General features: G+C 56.7%; 1 protein-coding gene across 10 annotated transcripts in view; it reads right to left on the bottom strand.

Moving 5' to 3' along the window:
• The window catches only part of LOC117646657 (broad-complex core protein isoforms 1/2/3/4/5), a 39,170-nt gene that overhangs the window by 9,951 nt on the left and 1,454 nt on the right, over window positions 1-27,765 (bottom strand). Inside the window, exons 1-9 of one of the 10 annotated variants that reach the window (XM_034387761.1) lie at window positions 10,003-10,125; window positions 7,998-8,212; window positions 7,707-7,892; window positions 7,345-7,617; window positions 7,003-7,241; window positions 6,740-6,911; window positions 5,892-6,054; window positions 5,756-5,806; window positions 262-4,029 (exon numbers count right to left, since the gene is read on the bottom strand). In XM_034387761.1, the coding sequence (XP_034243652.1) occupies window positions 3,641-4,029; window positions 5,756-5,806; window positions 5,892-6,054; window positions 6,740-6,911; window positions 7,003-7,241; window positions 7,345-7,617; window positions 7,707-7,892; window positions 7,998-8,183 (1,659 nt within the window). In that variant the 5' untranslated portion in view covers window positions 8,184-8,212; window positions 10,003-10,125 and the 3' untranslated portion in view covers window positions 262-3,640. Of the gene's footprint in view, window positions 1-261; window positions 4,030-5,755; window positions 5,807-5,891; window positions 6,055-6,739; window positions 6,912-7,002; window positions 7,242-7,344; window positions 7,618-7,706; window positions 7,893-7,997; window positions 8,213-8,646; window positions 8,969-9,054; window positions 9,204-9,735; window positions 9,811-10,002; window positions 10,126-27,765 lie in introns of those variants that run through there. The other 9 variants (XM_034387766.1, XM_034387765.1, XM_034387763.1 and 6 more) reach the window with 9 other exon arrangements.

The raw sequence follows: 27,765 nt of genomic DNA, 5'->3' as shown, positions 1-27,765 counted from the left end.
CCTAGGTGATGCAGAGTATTGAACACCAACACCTCTCAGTTAGTTGGGTTAGCACAATGTCATGATACATGGATTTTTAGTGACAGAACAGTGTTGGACCTAAGCTTCCTACTCCTCAGCAGATTCAAATGGAGCAAGAAGGGAGATGAGCAAGTACTTTGATAGACTTCAGTCAGTCAATGATGAAGGTGAAACACTATTGGCAACATGTTCTTTCCTACAATAAGTCTAGAGGAAAAAGGTGACATGAACCAAACATAATTCACCAAGAACATTATTATATAATAGCATTATCAACATACAATGTTTTATTCAAACAATCAACAGGCACATATTCCCACCAACTCAAATCTCAAACAAATGTAACTCTCCTCAAACACAACCAAGAGTTCAAATCACAATACTTGGAAAGCACTAGTTACCAAAAATATTACCAAAATAGTACATTATTAACAACCTGCGGTGAAATTAGAAGGTTTCGATTGATACTGATAAATCCATATTTTGAGAGGAACAGTTAAATTAATAAGGTCACATGAGACCAAAGGTAAAATACAGAAAAGCTTTCCAAGTATACAAATCTATCCGCCATGCACAGAAAAAAAAATCAAACAAACATAAACATTGCACTTCCTTGTTGAGAGAAAGTGTCTGGCATGCCAATTAACAAGACATGATCAAAAACTTTGATATATATTGTGAATTGATATACTCGTGTAAGCCTTAGATCAAAAGTTCTGGTGTATTACTTGAAGGCTAGAGCCCAGAAAACAAAACTTTAACTACTTCCACCAAGTAAAAGAAACCCCTTTATAAACCATACAAATAGAGAATTATCATGAGGATAGCAGTAATAATAAAAATAATAATAAGACATAAAATAAAAATAGAATAGTCATAATAATCGACATAATAGTAGACACTGTAATAATAAATTAATACACAACCTGATAAGACATATATTTAAAGCATTCACAGTAAATTCTATCACAAGACAAATGATGGAAAAAAGCACAGACAATAAGGCTAGTAACATTTGAACCCTGTGTGATTAACAGAGCCCTTCATGATAAGACAGCAATCAACTTGGAATGTCTTTGAGGTTCTTTCTTCATTTTTCACCACAACTCGAATTTTGTATCTAGTAATCTAGTAACCAAGAGAAAAAGAACTCCACATTTCTATGAAGAAGGTATCAGTCGAACTTTGTGGTCAAAGCAAAACTCGACTTAATTTGGAAGAGTTAAGGAACTGAACATTCTGAAAATGTTGCAAACAAGTATAAAAGTACCGGTATTGCTCAGACACCTAAATACAGAGACACCCATGCTTCAGTATGTAAACTGATTGGCTGCCACTCTTTAACCTACTAAAAGTATGAGCAATGTTCTAAGGTTAACCTTTGACCATATTAAATCATAAGCAGACAAATCATATGCCTAAATTTCATGCAATAAAGAACTGTTATAGCAGATAAAATCATATTTGGTTAAATTTACAGTTTGTTAACTTCCTTCTACAATAACTCATTTAGACAAAATTTGGCATCAGCAATCATTTGGGCAAATCAGAAATGACTAGAGGGATGACACAAAAAATACTTAAAATTAAGTATTTGGTCACCACAAACAATAAGCTATTCCTTGGAGGCTTGAAGGATAGTACTTTGAATGGAAAAAGTTGTAATTAAAAAATGTACAATAATAAACTTTGTTAAAAAAAATCATTACCTTCACCTTATTATGTCTCAACAAGAAATTTAAGAAAATAAAAATGCCAGCTTAGAGCCATTGAGAAGTAGAGAATTCTTAATAAGATATATGATCAAACGCTTGAACAAGAATTTGCACGAAAAGCAATGATTTAGTCTTCAAAATAGTATACAATGGTGAATACAAATGAAGTAAATGAAAAAGGTGATCACACCTTGAGGGTAAGACAGAAATGAGACCTACACTAAACTATAAATAAAAGATTGTATAGAAGCCTTGATCCTCTCCTTTGAAGAAAGTATTGAACTTTCAACTTACACAGTTTCCTGTGTTTCAATTTCTTTATAGCACTTGCTCTAGCAAAATGCAATACCCGTAAAAGAAACATTCTTGCAAAATAAAAATACATTAGCAACAACCTAAATTCAATAATGCCTTACAGCCAGAGAAAAAATAATGAAGTTAAGAGATGAGAAGGCATCAAAAAGCAATCACCATCAAAATCTACTATGTAATCGATACTTTGCTTTGTACGTATCAAACTACTTTGTAAAATCCACACACCAAGAGTTTACCTCTTTTGAGAACAGGTTAACATTAGACTAAGAGAAACTTTAAGAGAAGACAAGATTCTCCAAATTGGTTTGTTTTCAATGTGTAATTTTGATCCAATGCATGAACATAAATGAAGCATCTACATTTTAAAAATGTACTATCAAACATTGTTAGGAAGCAATGAACTTTTTGGCAGAGCTGAGGTAACGAAATTATTACCACAATTTTTCCACTGACACTTGGATGGGGTATCAGCTACTTGAAATTAAATGAAGAAAACAAGAAAAAACTGGCATTAAAATTATCTTAAATAGAATGAAATCTATACACCCCGTTTGAGAAATCAAACCAGACCTAAAGTGCAGTATGGTCAAGATTTTGTGAACTTAAGCATGAGCATGTACTGCTCCAACTTCAGACAGTCATTCAGTCTTTCTAACACAATACATCAATACAACAAACCAATAAACTATGAACCTGAGATTGTAACATTCTTACTAACCAGAAGCTGTGGACGGACAAAGTTGTTTTTCTATGGAATAACAAAAATGTAACAAAAATAACAAATGTACACTTTGAATATATCTGATCTAACTCTCAATTATGAAACCTTTGTTTCTAAGACCCTAAGAAAGAACTACAATAATGATTAATGTTAACATTTGTTCTGAGAAATCAAAAGATAGTTGGAATGGAGAGCTACAGCACTACATAACATCCTATTCCATTGAACTTTTAGTAAGGAGCACAATTGTATTGCTAGAAAACACAACACATGATTTAAAAGAAAAACCATCTGAGGAAAAAAGAGATTTTAAGAGAAAAAAATAATCTTATCATACTGAGATTTTCTGATCCAAAAACACATAAAACCCTCTAATTTCCACCAAACCTTTACTTAACTCATTCTCAGTTATAAGCACTTCTGACACAGTTTCAAGTCAACTTACCTAGAGAAAAATTTTGAGATTCAAACTGATTGGGTAAAAAAAAACAGTATTCGAAATAGACCACGAAATCAGATTAGGTATCCTATGCACGATTACTCCAAATATCGCTGACACTACAAAATCCAATTTTGTAGCTAATAAAAACAAGCTCAAATTACCTCTGATAAATGTTTTACTATGCACACAGGCCAACAACAAAATGTGTTGGCATAATGTTGTAAAACAGAAACATGTCACAGGGAGTCCAAAACCAAATGTATACTTAAACTTGTGATAATAAAAAAAAAGTTACTGAACTGTGCTAATACCACTCCTCAGTCATCACAACCAAATACAGAAGCAGGAATTAAACAAGGCACTTGAAGTGATTGAAACAATTCAGACCTAACAACATTTTTATTTAATTTCTCTCTTTTGAAATTTTTATTGCTGCTCCGACTTAATGCCTTCATTTTCCCACATCTTTAGCTGCTTGTGCTTGCGTGCAAGCTCCACCATCGCATCACTAACACCCGACATATGGTCGCTTGAAGTTGGCAGGTTATTATTCAATGATCTCTCTTCTTCCATAGCTCGAATGCCTGCGAGACCACCATGGTACTGCGACTTGTGGCTCACAAGGGAGTTGCGAGACCGGTACATGCGGCCACAAACCTCACACTCAAAGCTCTGAGGTACGTAGAAGTGTGTGTCCGACATGTGCCGATGCAAAGACCAGGCTCTGGAGAAGGACTTGCGGCAGATGGGGCAGAACGGCGTGGATCCAGCCTTAGCGTCTCTCGTGTCCCCCCAACAGCCCCTCCCTTCGTGCTCTGCAACACGAGACACAAAGGAAGGGGCTGTACATAACCATAATTTAAAATACATTTTGAGCCTTAATGTTGAAACTTTACTTTTCAAACTTTTTCTAGAATTTAATATTGTTTTCAAATTGAAAGGTGAAATACACTCCATAGAAGGAATAAAAAGTTTCTGATTCTACAGAGCCAAAATTTTGTTAAAATCTACACAAAGTGGCAAAGTTCCAACTTATTAAAAAATAATAATAAAGATTCAACAAAAGGCTTGGAAAACACTTAAATCCCAACATTCAACAATGTCAGTAAAATAAGTAAATTTGAAAATTGAAATAATTTTAAACTATGATTTAATAAAGCCCCTTCCACACAAACGCATTACAAGCATCGAACTTAATAAATCCACCAAACATTCACTTTTGTTAAATGAATGATGGACAGATTTCAACATACCATCAAACAATTCAGAAAAAATTATGATAGCACATTAACACTTAAGGATAAATGCATGCAAGATACATACAAAGTTTGATAATCACATTATTTTCACACCGACACAGATGATGATGTGAGGGTTACTTAGTCAATCCAACACCACTGCCACCAACACCACATTACCGTCACCAAGAAAATCAATTCCATTAGAACATTTAGGTATGCCAGAAGAAAATTATGAATGCCTATCTAACTTGGACATTTGTGGTGCAAAATTATGCCCAGTGTCAGTCTACACTATACACAACACTTATACATTTTCAGATTTGATATAACATAGACACACAGGTTTAATTTTGACAGTAGGTCTTATGTCCTCCTTCGTTCACCATAATGCTTTCCATCCAACCATGTGAGACCTAAACACTATTTGATAATATCGGAAAAAGGGGAGTAGGATGCTAGCTACTACAGGTTTACAATGCATGTTTTTTTTTTCTTTTAAGAGAAAAGTTGTAGCAAAAGGTATGTAGTCTGAAAATGAATTGGTTCACAGGAAAGAACTTAAGGTGAGCAATGACCTATGCTGTAGAGTTGGCGTATTTAAATGGTGAAGGCGCAAGGCGCTAGGGCAGGTCTCCTCTCCACCTACCTGCCTTGTATGGTCTCTGGCTGGACTTCCACACTGTCACACAAGTTATTCCCAAAGCATGCTACATTAATGGATGATGAACCCCCATCTAACAATAGTGAGGCACAGTCAAGTGTCTAGTTAAACTCAGAGTAAACATTACAGCATCCTAATATTTAATTCAAGGTTTCTTTTATATTTAGAGGAAAAAATTATGCATTGAAAGTAGATGTAGCATAAATATATGGAGTAAAAAGTAGATGTTGCATAAACAAATGAAGTAGCATTTATTATTTATTTTTTTATGTATATTTTGGTTTGGAGGAGGCTGACACGGATCTACCAGGAAATATGTTCACTTTAGTAATTAACTTCTCAACAAAAGAAAAAAAAGGCCAATTATGGATGTGAAATGTCACTTGAAGAAACTCTTTCTTTTCTTAAAAGATAATGAACATTGTGTGCAGTGCACTGAGGTCAAAAATCAGTGAGGATCAGCCAACTCCAAACAGAAATAAATTGTATGATTTGCATGCTAAGTTGAATGAAAAGGCAACAACTATGATGAGATTGTGTATTTGACAACAGATTGAATTAAGCATTGCTTGAATTTGCCGAGTAAAGGGGATATAAATTAAAGCATTCTAGTCTCAACTAAATCAGATGAGTGCTTACCTTGGGTTGAAGTGCCTGCTAGTCCATCTGCATTAGCTTGAAGATTCATGCCTGAGAACCACACAAAATTCTTAGACTCACAATTGAAGTTGGTAAAAGGCAGGACAAAAATAAAAAGGTAATAAATAAGACATACCAGCCAAAGCTGAATCAGCAGCAAGAGCAGCCATGCTGAAATTGAAGGAACCACTGGCTGCAGCAAACAGCTTGCTGTCAGAAAGGAAGGCAGGATTGTGGTGGCTCTGCACGCTGCTGTCCAGATCTTCATGTTCACCCGTTGAAGACGTTGAAGGGGGTCCCTGCACATGAAAGATGATGCTTCCGATGCAAATTAACGTAATAAACCAGAGATATAACAAAAAAAATTGAAGACGCCTGAAAATTATTTTGTATCTTCACCATAACATTTGAAAAAAACAAAAACAATGTAATATTTTTACCCTAATAAAGGCTCTTTTCATTAATGGTCCGTATGGACTGTGTCCGTTGTATGCAGGATAGGAGAGAGTAGGAAAGGTGGGAAGCTAACCACATCACAAGCATTAAGTGTAGATGGATGACAGGAGATGATTAAGGTCAAGCTAGTAAACTGCTCAATGAGGATGCCCAAAAAATAAAATAAAATAAGTTATGGTAATCCTGAAGCCAAAGTCGATAGAAGTAGTACACTGCACCTTCCAGAAGACAAAAAGAATTGGAAAAGGTGAGGGAAAGAAATTGGGCATCGAGAGAAAATGAGAGGTATACATGAAAACAGGTAAGTAAGATGATGCCCAGTAGCCAAGGTAATAGTGAGGATATAGAAGCCACAGTGAAACCACAAAATTGAATTGAACTGTTAGCATCTCATCAAGAAAATGACTTTAACAAGCCAGATTATACAAACTGTAAATATATTTTTTGTCCCTTTATCCAGGGATGTGGAGAGGACTGAGTATAGGTTCCACTGTGAGAAATAAGGCAAAGGACACAGTCCTGGCCTACCCTATGGTGGCGTTCATGGTAAGCCTCGACGGAATCCGAGCTGTTTTCAGTTGCGCCGGGCAACATATCCGTAGGCTCCACCTTCACCTTATCCATGAGGCGCGATGATGGTGATCTCGACTGCTCATTGTCTCTGTCTCGCTCGCGGTCTTCTCTCTTCACTTCAATTTTCCTACAAAAAAAAACAAAACAAGAACAAAGGATGGATGTAGTGGCTTGATGGAAAATGTACTAATCAAAGAAAGAATAAGATCAATAAATACCTGTAAGAGTTTTTTGCAGAGAAATCTGTTGGAGTCATCTGGTGGTTTGTCAAATCAGCAGGATTTGCGTTGATATCAGTCTCACAAAGGCGGTCATCTCGGTCCCATTCCCTGTCTCTTTCCCTATCTCTCTGCTCTCGTTCCCATTCCCTATCCAAATGACTATTTGTGATGGGACCATTCTCACTGTTATTGTTAATGGATCTTGGGCGTTTTGCATTAGGGTGATCTACATCGTTCTGAGGTAGAAAAAGGAAGGTGTCAAAATATTATTCTTTAGTAAAAATGTTACAATGTTGCAAAAAGTCAGAAAAACATGGATAATAATTTTAATTAACATACCTGATCAGTTCCCAAGGGAGGTGTTGGAATGCTATTGCGTTGTAACCTCTTTGAGGCTTCTGCTACAGCTACTGCACGTCTCAACAACTGGTTGACAGTTGCACTGGAGGGCACACTAGTAGGACTTGTGGCTGGGTTACTCCCATTAGTTGGAGGTGGTGGTGTGGGAAGAGGTGATGTTGCAGTGGGTGGTGAACGTCCTGCAGGAGATAAGTTGAAGAGCTGTTCCCCTCCAAGGCCTCGTCCATTGGATGCCAGTTGCGAAAGTGGACTCTACATGTGCATAAAATACAATCAAATTAGGAACACTGTTCTTCAACTTGAATGAACAACCAGAGATTATAAAATTAACAATATCTTACATCCTCACGCCCATCAGTTTGCTGAGTGAGTCCACTAACTCTTAGGACTTCAGCTGTCTTGAGAAACGAGGTGAGGTTGCGCTGGTGTACATTCACCTCGCCGTGGTAGATGAATTCCACAAGTGCATCCAGATCCGCAAAGGCCACATCTTGCAGCACAATCACGGGATGCTTACATGGTGTACTCTGCAGATACAAATAAAAATAAAAATGAAGAAAAGGGGATGACATAACAAAATTTAAGTTGTGACCAGACAAAATAATTTTAAAATATATAGGCAAGCTAAGCACCTTGAGCAGTTCCCTGAAGTATGGACTGCATGCAGATAGGACTACTCGGTGGGCCTTCAGACTTTTGCCATCACAAGCAATTGTCACATCCACAAAATCTTCATCATCTCGAAGGTTTTCAAAGGCTGATGTGATGCTACTCTGGTAGTTGTTCCAGCGTAGACAAAAATGCTGGCTCTCCGCCATTTTTTTCTAAATCCTCTGTCCCCAGCCCTCTGAAACAAGCGTAAATATACAAATTAAAACACTGACAAGTCAACATTTTTGAGGTCCAAGTCCCTTACATTGAAGGCAATCACATTATAACAAAGAGGAGGAATTGAAAGTATTCCAAAAGCAAATATGCACGGATTTAAAAACAACGTTGGAAGACTTTCAGGAAGACTGTCGAACAAAGCTAAATAAGACTTATAGCACAGGTTAACCATTTTGGCTAAATTTTGACATCTACACGAAATTTTCCAGAGAAAATTAATATACAAATTACAGATTTTCAATGGGAATCTCCCACCCAAATAAAGGGGGCGAACATAGACCAGTGTGGAGCTGCATGAGCAGTGGTGGTGTCAAGGAAGTGAAGCTGACACTCGGTGCGTAGACATTAAGGGGGCGAGTTGCGAGTAGTCCTAAGCAAACGTCCGTTTTGTACCTCTCGAGTCGAAAACTGAACGACATCGCGACAGATGCGCCCCGAAGCAGAGGCCCGGCCTCGGCCCATAACCTCGCGACGGCCACTTTCGCTCTCTCCCCTGCAGAGCGCGGCCCGGGCAAGGACCCAGGACCCAGGACCGCCTCCGCGGCCAACGGAAAGGACGACGCCCGGCGCGGCGCTTGACAGCGGTCAGGTAAAGCGTCCCAAAGCGCGGTTCCAAGCGCCACGGCCCGCGACAAATCATCGCAAATAACGTTTGACACAAAAGCCATCACTGAGGCGAGGCTGCCACTGAGGCTGATGCCGGGCCGGATGGCCGGATGGCCGGACGACGTCGAGGCGCCCGTCAGGCTCCACAACCCCACGGAACAGAACGAACAGAACACGGCACGGCCGATCACTCACGTTTCCTCTCATCGCGAGCGCGACAGCAGCTCGCCAAAGCCGCTCTTGGCCCGGCTGAGGACCGGCTCACACGGCGCCTGGCCGCCGCACATAGCAAACACCAGGACCCTCGCGTCGCGCGTTCAAAAATTACCGCTCAAAGCGCAGCGACAGCGGAACCGCAATTAACTCACTAAAACGGCGCTAAAATCAAACCGTGCTCCCGAAGCACGCAGCCCTCGCTCCGACCGCTGCACTGCACTGTCATTTCCCGGCAGCGTCCGGACCAGGGACCAGCGCGCCGAGCAGCGCGCCGAGCCAGCGCCGCCCCAAAAAGATCGGCCAAAAAATGGCGTCGCGTAAAAATCGCCCCCACGCACTTGCACGAGGGCCCGGAGCGCGGCGCTACGCGGCGCTGCCAGGCTGCCCTCCCCGGAGCCAAGCCGGCGGGCCTCCGCGACGCGACTCGCGGTCCGCGATCCACAGCGCGGCCCAGCGCGCAAGGCACACTGACAGGGCGCACGGCACTAGCTGCACTAGCACTGTCTTGAACAACACTTCACTTGACACCAGCACAGCAACACGTCTTGACGACTCGACTCCACACTGACTCTGTTGTCGTGTCACGCCGAGCACGGCAAGCACGGCACGTTGTCACACATCACAGCACAGCACATGACACGGAGACGGCCCGGGCGGTACCTTGCGACTCGGTAACTTGCCCAAGTCTCTTGGGGCAGGCCAGGGCGCCGAGTGCCCGGCACGGCCGTGAGCGCCAAGCGCGGGCTGCGCGGGCTGCGCGACGCGCGAGCCAGGCCGCGGAGCGCACGGCGCACGGCGCGGCACGCGCAGCAAGAGCGCAGAGGGAATCACACCAAGTCCTGGCTCCGCTTGCTCCGCTAGCTAGCGGCTAGCGCGGGCCTCTAGGCCTCTGGGCCTCTGGGCGGGCGCGGGGCGGCACGCCATTACCTCTCCGATTCCGAACGGAGCACGACTGACGTGCTTATTCGACGACGGCCGGCACAATTTTAAAGTCCTAGCATTTTTTCTACGCACGTTCATTATCTGCGAAATGAAAACGGCGGCGTATACATTGCGAATGCCAGGCCGGCGCGGCCCGGCGCGGCCCGGCGCGGCGACCGGGATGGTGGGGGGAAAGCCTGCTGCCGCCAGGGCGGGGGGCGGCGCGCGGCGGGGAAGGGTGGGGTGGGGCAGCGCGCAGGACGCGGGGAGGGAAGGACAGCGCGGGGCGGCGCGGGACGACGCGGGGCGGCGCGGGGCAGGCAGCCCTCTCGGGCCGGGCTGCCGGGCTCTCGGCTGAGGCTCAGATTTTTCGGCTCGCGGCGGACTTGGCGGGCCGGGCCGCGCGGGCGGACGACGGGGACGACGGGGACGACTCGCGGCACTAGGCGAGGCGGTGGCGGCGTGCCTCGGACCTCGGAGGGGAACGAGTCCTGAGGACACCAGCACGCCGACGCTAGCCGACGCCTGCGCCGTGGCCACGCGGCCGGGGAAGGACAAGGGCACACGTCACACACGAGTAGTACCTGCCTAGACAGCGCACATCACGATGGACTCTTGTTGCCAAACGGACCGGGCCGAGCCGGCGCCGAGCCTCGCGGAGCGCGGACGCTGTGCTGCGCGACGCTGTGCTGCGCGACGCGACGCGAGGCGGCGACGGCGGCAGGCAGCAGCGCGCGGCTGCGAGACACACACGCTACACTCAACTGAATACGACTGGGAAACAGAGCCACATTTTTGCATAGGTCTGTTGTGCGAGACCTCTGACGTAATATTTCAGAACTAAAAAAGGGGAAGAAAGAACGCTCGCTCTCTCTCACTCGCGCGCGCTCGCTCCCTCGCGCGCGCTTCGGGTGGGTCGGAGTGGAGAGGAACGGAGCCCCCGGCCGGGCCTGGCCGGGGCGGGCCGCGGCGGCGTGGTGGAGCTGGACTTCTCCGTCTACGCGACCTCCCGCGCTCCGTCACACTCGTCAGCGCGCTCAGCGCGTCACGGCCGCCTCGTCCTTGTCTCGCTCGGACACACCGCGACCGTGCCAGCGTGGCGGCCGTGCCCTGGGCGTGCCCAACCCTCTCGTCACTAAGGCCTGCTGGCCCACGCCGAGGCTCACCCTGGAGCTGTGCTCTGGAGGCACGTCGCAGGTCCGCTCCGCAGCACGGCGCAGCGCAGCACCACCCGCGCGGCACGGAGAGTAAAAAACTACTACTTACCCCGCGAGCACTAATGAACAATCCCACCCCAGCCTCCCTCCAGTGCCTGCTTTCTCAATTCGTTCCACGCACCCACACACCCCCGCGGGCGCACGCACACAGACGCACACACACAGAAAAATAATTACGATCTTCATCCGCACCCTCTGTTTTTTATTTTTTTTATTTCGCAAACTGCGCATGGACCGAATTTTTAATTCCTTTCGCAGAATAAATACGCTTTGTGAATCAGCACTTTCCCCCCTCGCCGTGGCCGCGCTGCTGGGCCGCCGGGCCGGGGCCGCGCTCCGGAGAAGCAAGGAAAAAGAGGAACCGAGAACGGAGGGACGGAGGGAGAGAGGGAATTGAAACAATCAATACTGCGACGAAAAAATATAAAGCAAGTTTATGAACATCCCTTTTCCGGCAATCAGGGCCGCAGCACATGCTACGGCAGAGCAGGAGGGCTCCAAACAAGGGGTAAGGAGGCAGGCAGGCAGGCAGGCGTCCCCACCACCCAGCAGCGCCAGCCACCGCGGGGCTTACAGGGTGAGCGGAGGGGAGGCAGTGCAAGGCGACGGCCTGGACGACGGCCTGGACGAGGGCCCCGCGGATGGCCCGGGGCCGGCCTCCAGGACGCCGTCGAGCCTAGCGCGGAGCGACCCCCAGGCCCGACCCAGGCCCGACCCAGGCCCCCAGGTAACGAAGGAGCAGTGCGGCCCCGGTCGGGAAGGCTCCCTTCCCCTCCCCCTGTGGCGTCTAGGAGCGCCATTGGTCAGCCATTAGAACGTGCATGAGTACCAGTCACACGCACGCCGCGCACGCCCCTCGACACCAGCATGTATATGTACACACACATCTTTGCAGCGTCCTCCGCCCCGGCGAAGCGCGGCACAACGCGCAGGCCGTGGCCGCCGTGGCCGCCGTGCGCCCTCCCCTCAAATCTCACTTTCCCCCCTCCTCCATCGAGCGCGAGAACGGCGAGAACCCCTCCCCTCCGAGCCGTACCTTGCTCGCACTTGCCCTCTCTCGTCACCCACTCTTTTATTTTTTCTCTCCCTCCCTCTTTCTTTTTCCCCCACTTCGGGCAGGCTAATAAAAATGTCGGCTAGATGTAGTGGTAGCGGCTTGCTGCCGCCCCTCGCGGTCCTCTCGCTCCCTCTCTCTCGCTCCCCCTCGCCACCCCCTTCCCGCCCCTCGCGCCTCCAGCCCTATGCCCAGATGCTGAGTCTCAATGCTTGCCATCGTTCGCACTCTTTTCTCTTTATCCCCGTCCGCCGAGCCCCGTCCCCCGTTCAGTCCCTCGCGGTACATCCCCGCGGCCCGCTGGGGCGGCGCGGGGCCGACCGAAGCTTGGCGGAGCGGCGCGGGGAGGGTCACCTGGCCGGCCTGGCCGCGCGGGTACTCTCCGACAACCGCCACTGATGCATGCCGTTTGAGGAAAAGGTGCCTAGCCTAGCTTATCCGAAACGGCCGCGCACCCAGGGTCCTGCCTGCGGCCTCCGGTCTCTTTGCCCACCTTCCCTGACTTGGCCGGGTGCTTGATGGGGCCGAGAGCGGCCGAGGGTCGCTGCCGGCGATCCCCGAGGACATCCCAACCCGGTGGCAGCGGCGCCATCGAACGGCCTGCTGCCTCATTCCGGGATTCGTTTAGGACAATCCGTGGGGAATGCCAGCCGGCCGCGCCCAGCCGCGCCCCGACTCGGGTCGCCGGCGGAGCGCCGCCTGGCCGCCGGGGCCTGCAGACTGATTCCGCACAAGGTTGTCCGCCGTCTCCCTCGCGCCAACACGGAGCGCCCCACGAGTGCGAGAGAGACGCTCCGCCGGACGACGCGGCGCTGCAGCGATGCACTTCGCCTGCGCGGTAGACTGGCCCGTGCAACAGACGTGCTTGCACATTGCATACGCTGCGCCGTGCTGCTGCGCTCGGGACTCGGCGGCCTTGTCTAGCCTGGCCGTGGCGAGCCGCGCCAGCCGCGCGGAGAGCCAAGGCGGCCCGGCCGGTGCAGCGGTGCAGCGGGGCGCCGTGACGGTAGGCAGTCCCGGCCGCACGCCTGCATTCGAGTTGCATAGCGACGTCCTCAGCGATCCGCCCCGGCCGCCGCCGCTCGGCCAGGGCCAGGGCGCTGCGGCGCTGCAGCCAGGAGGATGACGCCGACGACCGATAGCAGGACACACACCTCGCGGTCCTCGCGTTCGTCGAACGGCGCGGTCGGCGCTTTTTACCGCCATCCGTTTCGCGTCCGCGTCCGCGTCCACGGCCCGGCCTCCTCGCCGGCCTCCTTGGCGTGCTCCTTTTGTTTGTTTTACTCGCGCTGGCGCTCCGCTTGGCTCTGCTGGCTGGCTCTGGCTGTCTCTAGGCTGTCCTACAGCGCGCCGCGCCGCTTCGCGTGACCTTCACATTGGGCCCGCGATATGGGACGGCGCGCTGCGCTAGCCAAGCAAGCCCTGCGGCCTGCGGGTCGCTGCCGGCCTAGCGGGCACCTCTACGCGCCCCGCCTCACCCCGCCGCCCCGCCGCCCCGCCGCCACGTCCGATGTACTGCCGGCCTATTCACTCGCCTTTAGACACCCGAGCCGCCGCTGCTGCCGCCGCGCCGAGCCCCTTGCCCTTGGTCCGCTTTATCTACGACGGCATGCTCGCCTGCCCGGCCTGCCAGAGGGCTGTTCTCGGAACTGCTCGCTCGGAACCCCGGCAACAATTGGAGAGCTCCAACCATGCCGCCGCGAAAGCACGCCAAAGGCCGAGAGGAGAGGCCCCGTCCGGTGCGCTCGCCTCTCTCTCCTCTCTCCCTCCCCCTTGCTCCCTCCCTCTCTCTCTCTCTCTCTCTCTCTCTCTCTCTCTCTCTCTCTCTCTCTCTCGCTCACGTCCTCTCTCGCCTCGGAGAACGGAGGGCCGAGGGACCGAAGACACAACACAAGGGAAGTTGGCAGGCAAGGCGACGCGACGCGAGGGCCTGCTCGTGGTGGCCCATGGCCTGCCGCCGGTCTGGACCTGCCAGCCTCCCACAAAGGGATTGCGCGACGGAGCTTACTGTCGGACCGCCAAGACAAAGCTACACCTCGCCTAGCCTCGCACCGGGAGGAGCAGCCGCAGAGCCCGCGCGAGGCTAGGCGAGGGCTAGGCCGGCGCCACCTTCTTCGGCTGCGCCGGAATAGAACAGTCAGCTGGCGGCGCTGGCGGCGTGTTCCTCAAGGCCCTCAAGGTCAGGGCAGCAGCGCGCCGCGCCACCGCGGGCACCGCACATTGGGCTAGGCGAGGGCAGGAACAGGAACGCCAGGGTTTTTCTTGAAGACGAGGCAGGAAAGAAGGAGGGGGAAGACTGCCTAGGAGCCTCGGTGCCACACACACACACACAAACACACATGCTCGCGGCGGCCCGCAAGCCGAGCCGCCCGCGCCACTGTCACTAGGCCGGGCGGCCAGCGCGGCGTGGCGTGGCGTGGCGTGGCGTGCCGAGTCGAAGGGATGGGTACCACACTGTACCACGAGTTTATCTCGCCTTGCACTCGTCTGACACTCTCCTAACTCGCCGTTCAGATTACGCCCGCTAATACACACAAGGCGCTTTTGCCAGGGGTATGTGTGCCAAGTAGCCACAGACGGCGTGGCGGCACGAACGGTCGAAACAGAGCCAAGACGGAAACGGAGGTCCTGCCTGGAGGCACCGCGAACGCAACATGCACCGGCAGTGGTGGCGGGAACGAAAACCAACGGCATTGGCCAGCGGGGCGGCGGGGCAAATAACTTTTAAACGTATTTTCCGACTTTTTATCGGCGCTCGCGCGATACAGACTGACTGACTGACGTGGCTGCAGGCGTGTGTGCGGACCGCCGGCGGGCGGAGCGGGAGGTGGCGAATTTTACGCCTTCAACACGAATTATTCTCATTTTCCGATAAAACAATAAAAGGAACGTGCGAAACAGTTTTCGTTATTCAGCGCGGTGTGTGTATTTTCAGCCTTATTTTGTGTTTTGTATTTATTTTTTTTCGCGCGCGCGGTCGACGCACGCGGCAGCATAACGTGGAATTTTCGCACCATGCCCGGCAAGTGAACGGCCGCACGCTGTGCACGCTGTGCAGGCAAGCCCTGGGCAAGCCAGGCCAGCCACCGGCAGGCAAGGCAGGCCGGGGCAAGTCGCCCGGTCACTACTACCCCCAATCCGCGACCCAACATTTATAGACCGCGGGCGAAAATAGCGAAACATTGTTCCGTTCCGCTCGTGTTGGCACGTGCACGCCGTCGGCACGCCGGGCAGCCGATTTGGTGCCCGGAGCGTCCACCGCGCGTCCCTCTCGTCCATCTGCAGACTCATTCAGAGAGTCGTTCGGTCGCTCTGTCCCTCTCGCACCTTTACGGGACGGCCCATGAGTGCAAGAGAGACGGAGCGACGAAAAAGGACTCTCGGAGTCAGTCTGCCGCACAGTGGGCCAGAAGACCGGTGGAAGTGGCCAAAACTCTAGACGCGTTTTGAGCTCCAGAGTCGCGAAATGGGACTCAAACCGAACGTGTAACCCCATCAATGGATTGCTCTCCGAACGAGGAATCCATTGATGGGGTTACACGTTCGGTTTGAGTCCCATTCAGCGACTCTGGAGCTCAAAACGCGTCTAGAGTTTTGGCCGCCTCCACTGGTCTTCTGGCCCACTGTCTGCCGGCCTCCTGTGAGTCACGCGGCCACGCACGCTGCGCTGCATGCGAAGCAACGCGAAGCAATGCGAAGCGAGCCGACGAACAACGACTCGACAAAAAGAGTGCACCGCCCCAAAAGGCGGGTCCCCGTTGAACGAGGAATCCAATGGTGGTGTCACGCGTTTGATTGGAGTATCTCTGCTCGGAGTCCCGGAGTCAGTCGGCTGGCTGCCGTCGGCGAGACACCTGCAGAGCGGCTCGCCCCCCTTCCCTGTCCCTTTCTCTCTCCAACGCGAAGGCCTAATGAGACGGAAGGCAGAACAGCGCCATTTTCTTTTCGGAGTTCAGCCTCCCCTTTCACGCCGGGCTCGAAGCTCGAACGCCGCGGGGGACACGGCGGCACTACGCCTGCGACGCCGAGGGCCGCGAGATGAGAAATCCAGGCGGTATTGGCGGCGGCCGCGGACGCGGTGCGGCGTCGTGGTCGTACGGGGGCGGCAGGGCGGCAGGGCCGTTGGCCACCGATATAATGCTCTTGATTACGGCCGCACCTATCAAGTTGCCGTTTATCGCCGGTGTGCTGCGCCAGGCTGCGAGGCTGCCCCCCGCGCGGCGGCCGTCACCTGCCTCTCGGCCTGGACGTGCACCAAACGGCCGTGGAACCTTTCAGAACCTCCGCGCGGCGCGGCGGCGCCCCCCGCTGCTGAGCGATTCGGAAAGGACTGTATCGACGCTCGGCCTCTGCCGCACTCACGGGGCGTCCCGAGGGGCTGCGAGAGAGACAGAGCGACGACGCGATCCTCTCGGAAGCGCTCGGCTGCTCGGCTGGACGGCCCGGTAATCCGCGGCCTTAATTGTGGCCGCGGCGCTGCCCGGCCCGGTCGGCGCGGCGCGTGGATGCGTTCCGGACCGAAGGCCTGATAAGCGCACCGAAACAAGGCCAGCGAGCCGACAAGGCCAACAGGCCAACAAGGCCCTCGCGGTCCTCGGGGTCCTCCTGCCGCCACCCTGGTTATCGGGAAGGTAAAAGGGCTGCCTGATAACGCCGCGTCGTGTCGCGTCAGGCTGCGTCACCTCGCGTCACCGCGCCGCAGGCTGTCTCTAGTTCCAGCCGGAGAGAGAGACAGACACTGCAAAATCGGAGACGTTTCACTGGTGGCCGAGGCGGAAGAGGAAGAAAAAGAACGAAAGCGGAGGTTGAAAATGAGATTTACTCTGAGTCACACACTGTTAGTCGAAACGTCCAAGTTTTTTGACCGGGCGAAACTCATCAGTCGCGCACACTGTTTTGAAAACCGTCCCGTGTACCTTCGGATGGTTGGTCCCTGCCATTGCGCAACGCGCGGCGAGAAACGCAATCGGATCGCGAAACGGCCGCCAGTCATAAACGCGACGCTCTGCCGCTATGACCGTTATGACCCCGTCGTTACTAGACGGGTACTGTGTGGATTTGGCTTCGGGTTCGATCTCGGATTCGGCGGGCCGGCCGCATTCAACGAGCCTTGGCCTTATCGCGTGTTCCCGTTGCGTTGCTTCAGAGACCTGTAGCATTTCCAAGTCTTTTTGCACTTGTACACACTTTCCGCGACGAGTTATGTATTCGCTGGGCGAAACACGAGGTCAAGCGGCCGGCCCGGCTGATCCCGGGTGGCGCCCTGCCTCTCTCGCACTCACGGGGCGTCCCGTAGGGCCGAGGGAGAGACCGGGCGACGGCAGCGCTGCTCGGACTGCTGGGTTTGGTCTTCGGGCGTGCCGGCCGCGGGGCGGGGCGGGCTCAAGGGCCGAGATTGTCGCTAGACCGACCGGGACGGCCGCCGCCTTGGCCGCAACAACCGCGCCGCCAGGCTGCTCGGGCTAGGCTAGAGGAACTCTTATCTCACTCCCCCGAAATTCGGCACATTCGTTATTGCGAAACGTTCGCACTGCCCAGTCCGACACAAAGAAGAAGCGAAAAGAAATAGAGGAACGAAATAAAAAGTGGGCGAGTGCTGGCCGCCGCCGTCAAGGGCGTAAAGTGCTATTTGAAGAGTCTAATTCGCCGGGCGGGCCGCGCCACGCCACGCCATGTATCCGAGGCGTGGCGGGGCGTGGCGGGGCGTGGCGGGGCGCGGCGCTGGCCAAGGTCTAGACGAGTGTTGGTGACGCGTGTACCGCCCTGGGCTAGGCCCGCCCCGCCCCGCCGGCCCGCCACCTGCGCAGTGTACAGAGGGTCACCTTCCGCTAGTTTGCAAACGGCTTAGATAAGGCAGGACAAGACGGGTCTCGTCTACGGCACAGCGCATTGGGCGCATTGTCGCCCGGCTCGTCGCCGATGCTGAAGCGGAGCCGAAGCAAGCCGAGGCTAGCCGAAGCTAGCCGAAGGCCGAAGCAAGCCGAAGCAAGCCGAAGCAAGCCGAAGCTAGCCGAAGCTAGCCGAAGCTAGCCGGAGCAAGCCGAAGGCGGTGGTGAGTCGGCTCGATTTAAAAGTCGAGACCTCGAAGAAGGCGAGAGCGCTGCTCGAGATACTAATCAGCCCCGCTTTTATCTGCTTGTGCCGAACAGGGGTTGGAGGAAAGGGGGGCGGGGGGCAACAAAAATGCCCACCAAAGGGAAACGGGCGTCTGGCTTTGGAAATAGTAATGTGTTCGGCGTACGCCTTGGCGCCGCGTGCGTGCGTGCGTGCGTGCGTGCGTGCCCGCCTCGCCCGCCGCGTTCGTTTCCCATACAGTCGAAGGTGACTTACGCCTAGAGAAGTCAGACGGCGGAACCAAAAACAAAAAGAAGGAAGCTAAAGCAACAACACGGTTTTATGGGTTTCGGCGAAACCATTAAGTTCGCCTTTTGTATTTGGCCTTCCAGCTCGATTCTGTGGTTGCATATTCCGGGTCCGCGAGGCGAGTGTCAGTTTGCTACCATAAAAAGGGCCCCTAAAAAAAACACCCTCCGTTTTGTATTTTACAATAACCTTGGCGGGCCTCGTTCGGTCGGTCCGCGGGCACACTTCCATTATAGTCGCCACTTAAAGGGAACCAAACAGCGAACCGGGTCCCGCTTGCATTAGTGTGTGTGGCACACTGTGTGGCAGCCAGTTTGGCCGGACGCGGCAACGCGGCGGCACGTCCAACACCACCTCCAGCACGGCCGCCACCAGGTGGACCGGATCCAGGCGGGCGGGGGTGGCCGGGCTGGCCATTGTGAGACGTGAAGCGCGTAGGGGCAGGCCGGCAAGCCACGAAAGGCCTGGGCACGCCACGCCACGCCACGGCAACGCTTCCGAGAACCGGGCGTGCGAACCTTGTCGTTGCTTTGTGCGAATCTAGTCCACGTCGCCAGCGGGCCAGCGGCAGGGCCTCGGGCTGGGCCTCGGGCAGGGCCTCGGGCAGGGCCCAGAGCCAAGCACAGCCAGGCGGCCCGAAGGGACACCAGGCGATAGTGTGCGATAGGCATCGGCCAGCTGGGCCCCCGCCACGCCACGCCACGCCACGCCACGCCACGCCACGCCACGCCACGCCACGCCACGCCCCGCCGAGTCTTATCGGAGCGCCCAACGCCGTCCACGTTAGCGAAGGTTAGGAACCGCTGGCACCAACACCAACAGACCAACACGGCCAACACGCACGCTCGGCGCCGCGCGCGCTCCAAGGCGGCCAGGCCGTCCTCTCCGTCGAGGAGCTCGCGGCGTCCTCCGGGCGTCCTGGGTCCTGGCCACTCACGCCGGCGAGCAGCCAGAGCGGCTAGGCCCCTGGGGCCGCAGCCCGCATAGATCCGCCGCCAGATAGGCTCCCTGCCGCCCTGCGCTGCCTGCGCCCCTGCGCCCACCTTTCAAGGGTGGCCCGGCCGCCGGCCCGCTGCCTTAAGCCTAAGGCTCCTCTTTATTTTATTTTTCATTCTCCGCCTCAAAGGCCTGGCTGGGCCGGCCTGCCAGCAGGCTGATTCCGCACTGCGCTCTCGCCGCCCTGTCTCTCTCGCACGGGACGACACTGAGCGCGACCGAGACGGAGCGCGTTTCGGAAGCGGCCCGCTGGCTGCCACCAAACAAGCAGCGTCCCCTCGCCACCCCGCCCCACCCCGCCGTTCCGCGATTTCTCAAACAAGCTTTTGAGCAAGCAGGCCGCCGCCTCGCCACCGCGCCTTCCGTCCATCGAGTGAAGCAGCGAAGCCGCGTAGACCGATTCCGAGAGCCGTTTTCGTGGCCCTCTCCCTCTCGCGCCTATACGCGACGCCCTATGAGTGCGAGAGAGACAGAGCGACGGAATCAGGCTGTCGTTCTAGTGGGCATAAACGTGGACATTTTCCGAGCGCGTGCGGTCTGAGGCAGGACTCGAATCGAACACGCACCCACGCCAGCGCACCGCCTTCGCACTGGTAACCCAATGCCATGCGTTCGATTTGAGTCCTGCAGGGGGATCGCAGAGCTCCAAACTCTGAACGCGTCCACGTCCACAGGCCGAAGAGGCCGAAGAGTGGCGGCAGGCGGCGGGGTCTGGCCGGCCCCTAGGCCTGCCGGGCTGCCGGGCTGCCGGGAGGGGAGACAATGTGACTTTGGGACGTCCAGTCGCCCATCCCGTCGTAGAGCACGTGATAATACTCATCGGGTATCTCAGTAGAACTCTGACCGGCCGGCAGATATTTTCGACTTAAGTTATCGCAAGGTCGGCACCCGTCCCGCGGGTCGCAAAGTTGGCGAAAGTGCAGCGAGCGGTACCGGGTACCACCGCCGCCGCGGACGGCGCAGGCCGAGGCGCAGGCTGGCCGACGGCATGCCCACGGCGCGGTCCACAGCCGCAGGCCGGCGGGCGCCGTTTTTCAAGTCTGATTGCACCTTATCTACGAGTGGAGGCGAAGCGCGAAGGGAGTCTGGGCCGCCAAGGGCCCCGCCGCCAAGGGCCCCGCCGCCAAGAAAGAGGCCGCCGCCAAGAAGGGCGCGAAGGGTTTGCTGGACAGAGCGGCCCAATGAATGCGGGGACACGGTGCGAATGCGAAGCGAACGGGAAAGGGAATAAAGTGATTAGCAGGCAAGTTTGCTCGACAACACGGCCTACGGTACGGCCACGGCGCCACGGCGACCAAGAGCTCCGCTCTCATTATCATGTAAAAGTGTCGCCAACCGGATAGAAGGCAACAAACAGCATCAGCATAGCGGATCGCCGCGACGGTGGACCTGGCCGCTGGTCGGCCCGGCCCCGGGGCCGGAGGGGCCGTGGGGCTGCGGCCAGGTCGCCGTGTGTGGGGCCCGGGGCGCGGCAGCGGCAGCGGCACGGGGGCCACACAGGTGAACACAAGGACAGGCCCGCGGCCACGCCCCGCCGGCCCCGCCAGCCCCACCGAGGACCGAGAGGGCTCGCATTGCTTCGGCGCGGCGCGAATGAAGAATTAAAGAGTGGAGATGAAAAGTTCCCTGATTCCTGCTTGCCTGCTTGCCTGCTTGGTGGCGCCGCGGCGCCCTGCGCCCTGCCGCCCTGCCCCTCCACTCCCCGGCCGAGAGGCCGCGCAAGCCGGGCCAGCCGGGACGCGGGGCGGCGCGGGGCAGGCCGCAGGGACTCGAGGTGTCATTCGCATGGAAAACAGGAGAAAGAAATGGAACAAGATGAGAGAGGAGCAGATGAGGAGGAGAAGGATGGAAAGCTATGGAAATGGGGGGAAACTGTGTGCTGCCCTACCCCTGCCGGCGCACGCGTCCTGGACCGGGGCGCCGGGCGCATGCGTCGCCAGGGGTGGGGGCGGGCGCCGCGGGGGTGGGCGCGGGGCGGTGCGGCGCTCGCGAGGCAGCGCGGGGGCGGGGGCGGGCGGGGGCGGGCGGGCCGCGCGCACAAAGACATCGCCACCGACAACTCGCAGGCTATTTTATTTCGCGGTGTAAAAAAAATGCCCGCGTCTCGATAGCGGATCACTCCGGCGTGACGTCACGCCCTCCCCTCCCGCCGCGCTCCCCTCCCCTCCACGGGGCTGCGCGCCAGGCCTGGCCAGGCCGCGTTACGCGCTAGGGAGGGGAGCTCTAATCATGGCTTTGCGCATGAAATATGACTTGCTGGGAGTCATCCTCTCCTCCAGGTCGGACCGCCCCACACCGCCCCACACCGCCCCTGCCTGCCCTGGATGAGGATGACGCCGCCAGGGGCGCTGGCGCCGCGCCACGCCGAGGAGGTACTCGCGGTGGCCGGTGGGGCGTCGTCGGCGACCCTGCGACTCGCCAGCCTCGCCAGCGCTGCTCCACGAGATCGGCGAGATGTCGGGAGAGAGAACGCCACGGGCGGGCGGTCTAGTTCCTCCATAAAAGCAGCACGCCGTCAAACGCCCAGCCCCCCGCGCCGTCTAGGATTTATCACCGATTGATGATAGTTTCCTCGGCGTGGCTAGGCCAGGCTAGGCTCGCCGCCAGCGCCGCCAGCGCGTGATGAAACAAGGCCCACTCCACTCACGCCACACCGCGCCGGCGCGGCCGGCCTGGCCAAGTGAAGCGGCGCGTCGCCGAACAGCTCCGTCGCGCTGTCTCTGTCGCACCTGTGTGAGTGTGAGAGAGGCGGAACGACAACAGCCTGCAGGGGCGGAAGACGCTCAGACGCGCCATCCCGGCAACGAGGCGGCCCCAGCGCCACAAGTCCCTGGAGTCCGTCGCGACGGCGGCAAGGGCGCTGTGCAGCGCGCCCTCTGCAGCGCCACTGTCTCTCTCGCACTCGTGAGGCATGCCTTGGAGCCGAGAGCGACGACAAAGACAGGGCGACGCAGCTGGTTTTTCGGAAGCCGCCTGCCGTGTTTCGACGCAAATCTCGCTCCACACGTTTGATTGGGTCCAGCGCGCTGCGCGCGAGGCTTTGAGGCTGCCGCCGCCCGGGCGCTAGGCGTGGCCGCGCGGCCCGGTCCAGTCCGGTCGGTCCCATTCGGAAAGCTATCCGCCATGGGCGCTAGGCGCGCTAGGCGCGCTAGGCGCGGCCGGCGCTAACGAGCACAGCCAGCCAACGAGACCAGCCACGCCGCCGCGCCAACAGCCAAATAGATCAGCCGGCCGATATACGGGCCTGCGGCTTTTCGGCCAACCAAGTTTCGCAATCAAGGGGAAAGACCTGCCGGCGGGACATATTGACATACAGACCGGCCGCTTGTCTAGCCGTGACGCACCAGTGTGTTCTGAAACAAAGCCAGGCCGCGTTTACATTTTCGTTTTTTCTCGTTCGGCGCGCCGCGGTGCGTGCGCAGTGCAGCGTGCAGGCCTCGGTGGAGGAGGGCCCTCACGCATGCGAGTAGCGGCACCGCCGCCACAGCCGCCGCGGCACCCCGCTACGTGCCCGGCGCTCCGCCACACCCCGCCCGGCGTTTAGCTCGCCCGCCTCGGCCGCCTCGGCCGCCTCGGACACCGCCCGGTGCAAGCGCTCCGCCACGCCCGCCACGCCCGCCTCGCCCGGAAGCGGGGGTCACGCCAGTCACGCCCACGCCGCGGTTCGGTCCGGCCCTTGGTCCGGCCGGGCAGGAGCAAGAAGAGCAAGAGGGGCAAGAAAAAGGAGGAAAAGGGACACGGGTCAGGCGAGCAGCGCGCGTGCCCCGCGTGCCCGCATACCGGGAGGGACGCACGCGAAGCACGCGGAGGGAATCGTAATCCCCCCGGAGCACGTCATGTACCTCATGGGCTCAATGCGGACATTATGTGTCGCCGGGGTGGCGGGGCGGGGCGGGGCGGCCATTGCCCAATGCCAGCGCACACCTTGTTGGCGTCGACGTCTCCGTCGCGCTCCTCGCTCTTCGGCGGTTGAAGGCCGCCGTCGTCGCGTCTGGCAGTGAGTGAGTGAGTGTGCGTGCGTGTGTGACGCGTCCCCGTCTCACCTCACCCCCACCAACCCACGGCGACAGCGGCAGTGCAGCGCTTCGCAGTCCCCTAATAAGGGACAGTCAGAAAAAGAGGGAGAGAGAGAGAAAGAGGAAAAAAGAATCACGCCAAAAATAAACTTTATTTGATGCGATAAAAAAAATAAAGACGAAATTGTTGGACTAAGACTCTGTCGGCTTCGGCACGAAACTTTTAGCGGCTTCTGCTGCCACGCCACCGCCGACTTCGTGCACTCCGTGCGGACCGACTGATTCCGCACGTCGCCGTTGTCGCTGTGTCTCTGTTGCACCCGTGGCGCGTCCCTCGCGAGTGCGAGAGAGACAAGACGACGAAACGTGGTTGAGTGAGTCTGCTGGGCGGCGTGCTCGCGGTGATCGCGGACGGGCCCCGCTCCGCGTGACTCGTGGGTCCTGGGTGTCAACGCGGTGCCAACGGCCGCCAGTGGCCGCGTCGGCCGAAACGCCGAAACGCAGTGCGCACACCGGCAGATCGTTAGGCGGGCGTGGTCGCCGGCGTCAACGTGCGGCACTTCGCGAAGCACGCCAAGCGAGATGCTAAAACGAGTGAGCGAATGTGTCACCGATTCGGATTTCCATCCCCTACCAGATAAAGAAGGAGGAGACTTTAGAACCGCTCGCTAACTGCACGGCAAAAAACAGTGTCGGAGTTTCCCAGGCGCACCCTGGGAAACAGGTTATATTTCCAGGGTGGGCCTGGGAAACCCGGACACTGTTTTCGCCGTGTGCAGCATTTTGCATGCGTGTACTTTAAAAGTACGCCCTTGTCCCTCGGCCCTCCGACATGGGCGGCGGCAGTCCGAGCCATGGCGGCCATGGGGCCATGGGGCCATGGGGCCGTGGGGGTCATGGGGGCCATGGGGGCCATGGGGGCCATGGGGGCCTAGAGGGACTCGCTGCTTCCCACAATGCGCGCCTCGCCCAGGCGTTGTGGTTAGGCGGGAATAATAACAACAATAACGCCCCGAAAAACAAAACGGACGTTGGGAACAAAAACAAAAGGTACATGCATTAGCCGATTCCGAGAATTGAAGCCCGTTCGTTCGGCTAAGCTCAGCGACTCTCCGCCCCCCCCCCCTCCTCGCACTCGAATTACCCCGCACAACCATCACCGACCACAGACATGCGTCTTGCCTGGGCCGGCCTGGGCGTCTGGAGGAGGCGGGGAGTGGGAGAGGGGGCAGGGGGTCACGGGGTAGGAGAGTGTGGCCGCCGACGCCGACGCCGCCACTCGAGCGAACGCGCCTGAGTTGTGTGTTCGGTTTCGGTTGACGACTGAGACGCACGCGCAAAGTTCATTTGTCGTTTCAGCGAAAGCTGTCAAAGAAACGGCAACGACACCGAGCGCGAGAAACAAAATCGGCGACTCCGACGACAACAACAACAACAACAACAACAACAACAACAACAACAACAGCAGCAGCAACAACAACAACAACAACGAGGTGGCGCTGCTCCTCGTTACGCCCCCGGGTCGATTCCGCGCCGTTACGTGTGAGGCAAGATGAAAGCAAGCCGGGCAGTGGCAGTGCGGGGCGTGGCGGAGAGCGTGGCGGAGAGCGTTGCGGAGAGCGTTGCGGAGAGCGTTGCAGAGCAAGCAGTACCATCGGGCCAAGCGCGCACGCACACATGTGGGCCGAGGAGTGATAATGAGGGAAGGACTGAAGGACTGCACAGGGCGATGGGGTTACATAGGGAGAATAAGAAAAAAGGAATGAAGGAAAGTCGATCGAAAGTCCAGAGCGGCAAAGCGGGCAACGCGGGCAAAGCGCGCCCGCCGCGTCGCGCTTTATTTGGAGACACGCGGAGCAGATGGAAGTAAAAAGAGACAGAAAGCGAGGAAGGGCTTCGCTCTTGATTGACGTTCGTTTCGTTTCCCTCAGCTGTGTTTCTCTCCATCCCACACGTTCATCTCCGGGCGTGCGCGCGTGTGTGCGTGTGTGATGTGATGTTAGGTGGACGTGTGTCGTGAGTGTGTGTTGGTGAACGCAGTGGCGCCCGGCCCTCACGGCGAGAACGGCCGGCTGGCTGGTCTAGCCGGTCTAGCCGGGTGGGGCGTGGCCGGGCGTGGCTCGCCTCGCCTAGCCTGGCCTAGGCGGCCGGGCCCGCGCGCGCTGCGCTGCAACAGCCCGGCTAGGTAGGCCGCACGGACGCAGCGCTGCACCGCGGGCCGGCCTAGGCCAGCCCCTCCCTCCCCACTCCCTGCAGGCCTAGTCCGGGGAGGGCGGCGTGCACCGCGCACCACGCACCATGGCGTCGGCGTGCCGCGGGCTCATCTCGAACAGTGCTTCGATCACTCTGTCCCTCTCGCACCGTAAGGGAGCGAGAGAGACGCAGCGATGTCGCCGTCGTCGTCGAGGCAAAGAGTAGTGAGGGCGAAAGGCAACTTCTTTTTTCCGCCACCCTTCCCCCCTCTGCTCGGCTGCGCGCTGCGCTCCCCGGCTTTTTGGAGACCCAGCCGTTTTCTGGCGGGCATGCGGGTTACGTCTGACTTTACGAGGCCCAGAGATTATGTGCCGCGAGGCGTGGCGCGCTTTTTGAGTGGGGCCGCTGCCGCCAGCCGTGGCGTGGCGTGGCGTGGCTGGCCGGGAGCAGGGGTGGCACCGCGCCACCGCGCCGGCCCGGGCTGCGTGTCGCACAAACTTCCGTGCCATATGCCGCCACGCCGCCCGGACGGCCCGGACCAGGCACTGCGCCGTCGACCAAACGGCTACCGACCGGCCCGCACGCAGAGCGCGCAGGGCTGCCCCCCGACGGCGCGGCTACGGCGACGACCACCACGATGGCGGCGTGGTGACCATGGCGTGGCCGTGGCCGAGAGTCGCACCCCGCCCCGCCATGCCCCTCCCCGCGGCGGCGTTGCATCGAATGCAGTCCAAGGCTGCAGTACAGTGCAAGTGCGGTGGAGTGCAGTGGGGCGGCTGCGCTCGCCACGGCCCGGCCCGACACCAGCTGAGTGTCCCCCGCGGCGCCCCGCCCCGCCCCTCGCGGCTGTTGCACCAATGCACAGTTACGCCCCCCACTGCACCGCGCTGCACCGCGCTGCACCGCGCTGAGCCGCGCCGCACGCCGCCGCGCTGCAGCGTGGCATGGCCAGGCATGGCGGCGTGGCGGCTAGTCACGCCAATAGGAGGGCCGCACAGCCCGGCCGGCCCGGCCCGGCCCGACCGGCCCCACGCAGACGCTTGTCTGGCGGCGCGCGGGGAGAGGAGGGACGGTGTTGGCGCTGGTCATGGAGGGGACGGCCGTCTCGAAGGCCCCTCGGCCCCTCGGCCCCGCGGCCCCAGCCTTGCGTTGCGCACCGTGGATTCCCGCGCAGTCAGCGCCTGGCCGGGCGTCTGGCATCGTCGTCTAGCCGGGCCTGGCGGTGGCGGTGGCGGGGCCGGCGGGGGCCCCACCGACTGACCTTGGCGGCGAGGTGGCGGGGCGTGGCGTGGCGGCCGGGGCGTACCGCGTAGTGTGATTGAGCCCGGAGTGGCGGGGCCCGGCCGGCCCGGCCGGCCCGTCTGGTATCTCGTGGCATGTCCGGTCCGACGACAGGAGGCTTGCTATGCTCGGCCCTGCGCGTCCTGCGCAGCGACTTGCAGTGGCGTACCTGAGGCCTGCAGCCTGCAGCCAGCCCACGCCCTGTGCACAGGCCAGCCACCACTGCCTCCAGACTACACGGCAAAGCCCAGCAACGCCCAGCAAAGCGCGCCTCGCACGTCTTTGGCGGACGCCGTCAAAATTTATCAGCAATTCTGCGACAGCACGGCAGCTGCCAGCACGGCTGGTGCAGGCCATGGGCTGCGGCTGCGTTTTTGCCAACTTTCCACAGTGGAAAGCGGGAAAGCGACACGGCAGGAGTCCCGGGGTCGACTACCCGCCGCATCGGCTGGAACCACACTGCTAACTGCAGTTGTGCCACTCGCACTGCCACTCGCTCGCTCACTGCCACTTTCTCCGCGGCGCGCCGCGCCATGCGAAACGCAATGCAGAATGCAGTGTACCCGCGCAATGCAGTGCACCACCAGGCTGAGTGCGAAGAGCCAGGCCGTCGCTCTGTCTCTGCCGCAATCGTGGGGCGTGCTGTAGG

Source organism: Thrips palmi, unplaced genomic scaffold (assembly GCF_012932325.1).
Source record: "Thrips palmi isolate BJ-2018 unplaced genomic scaffold, TpBJ-2018v1 HiC_scaffold_19, whole genome shotgun sequence".
Lineage (NCBI taxonomy): Eukaryota > Metazoa > Arthropoda > Insecta > Thysanoptera > Thripidae > Thrips > Thrips palmi.
The sequence above is the reverse complement of the archived record's forward strand: the minus strand, read 5'-3'. Positions and strand labels throughout refer to the sequence as shown.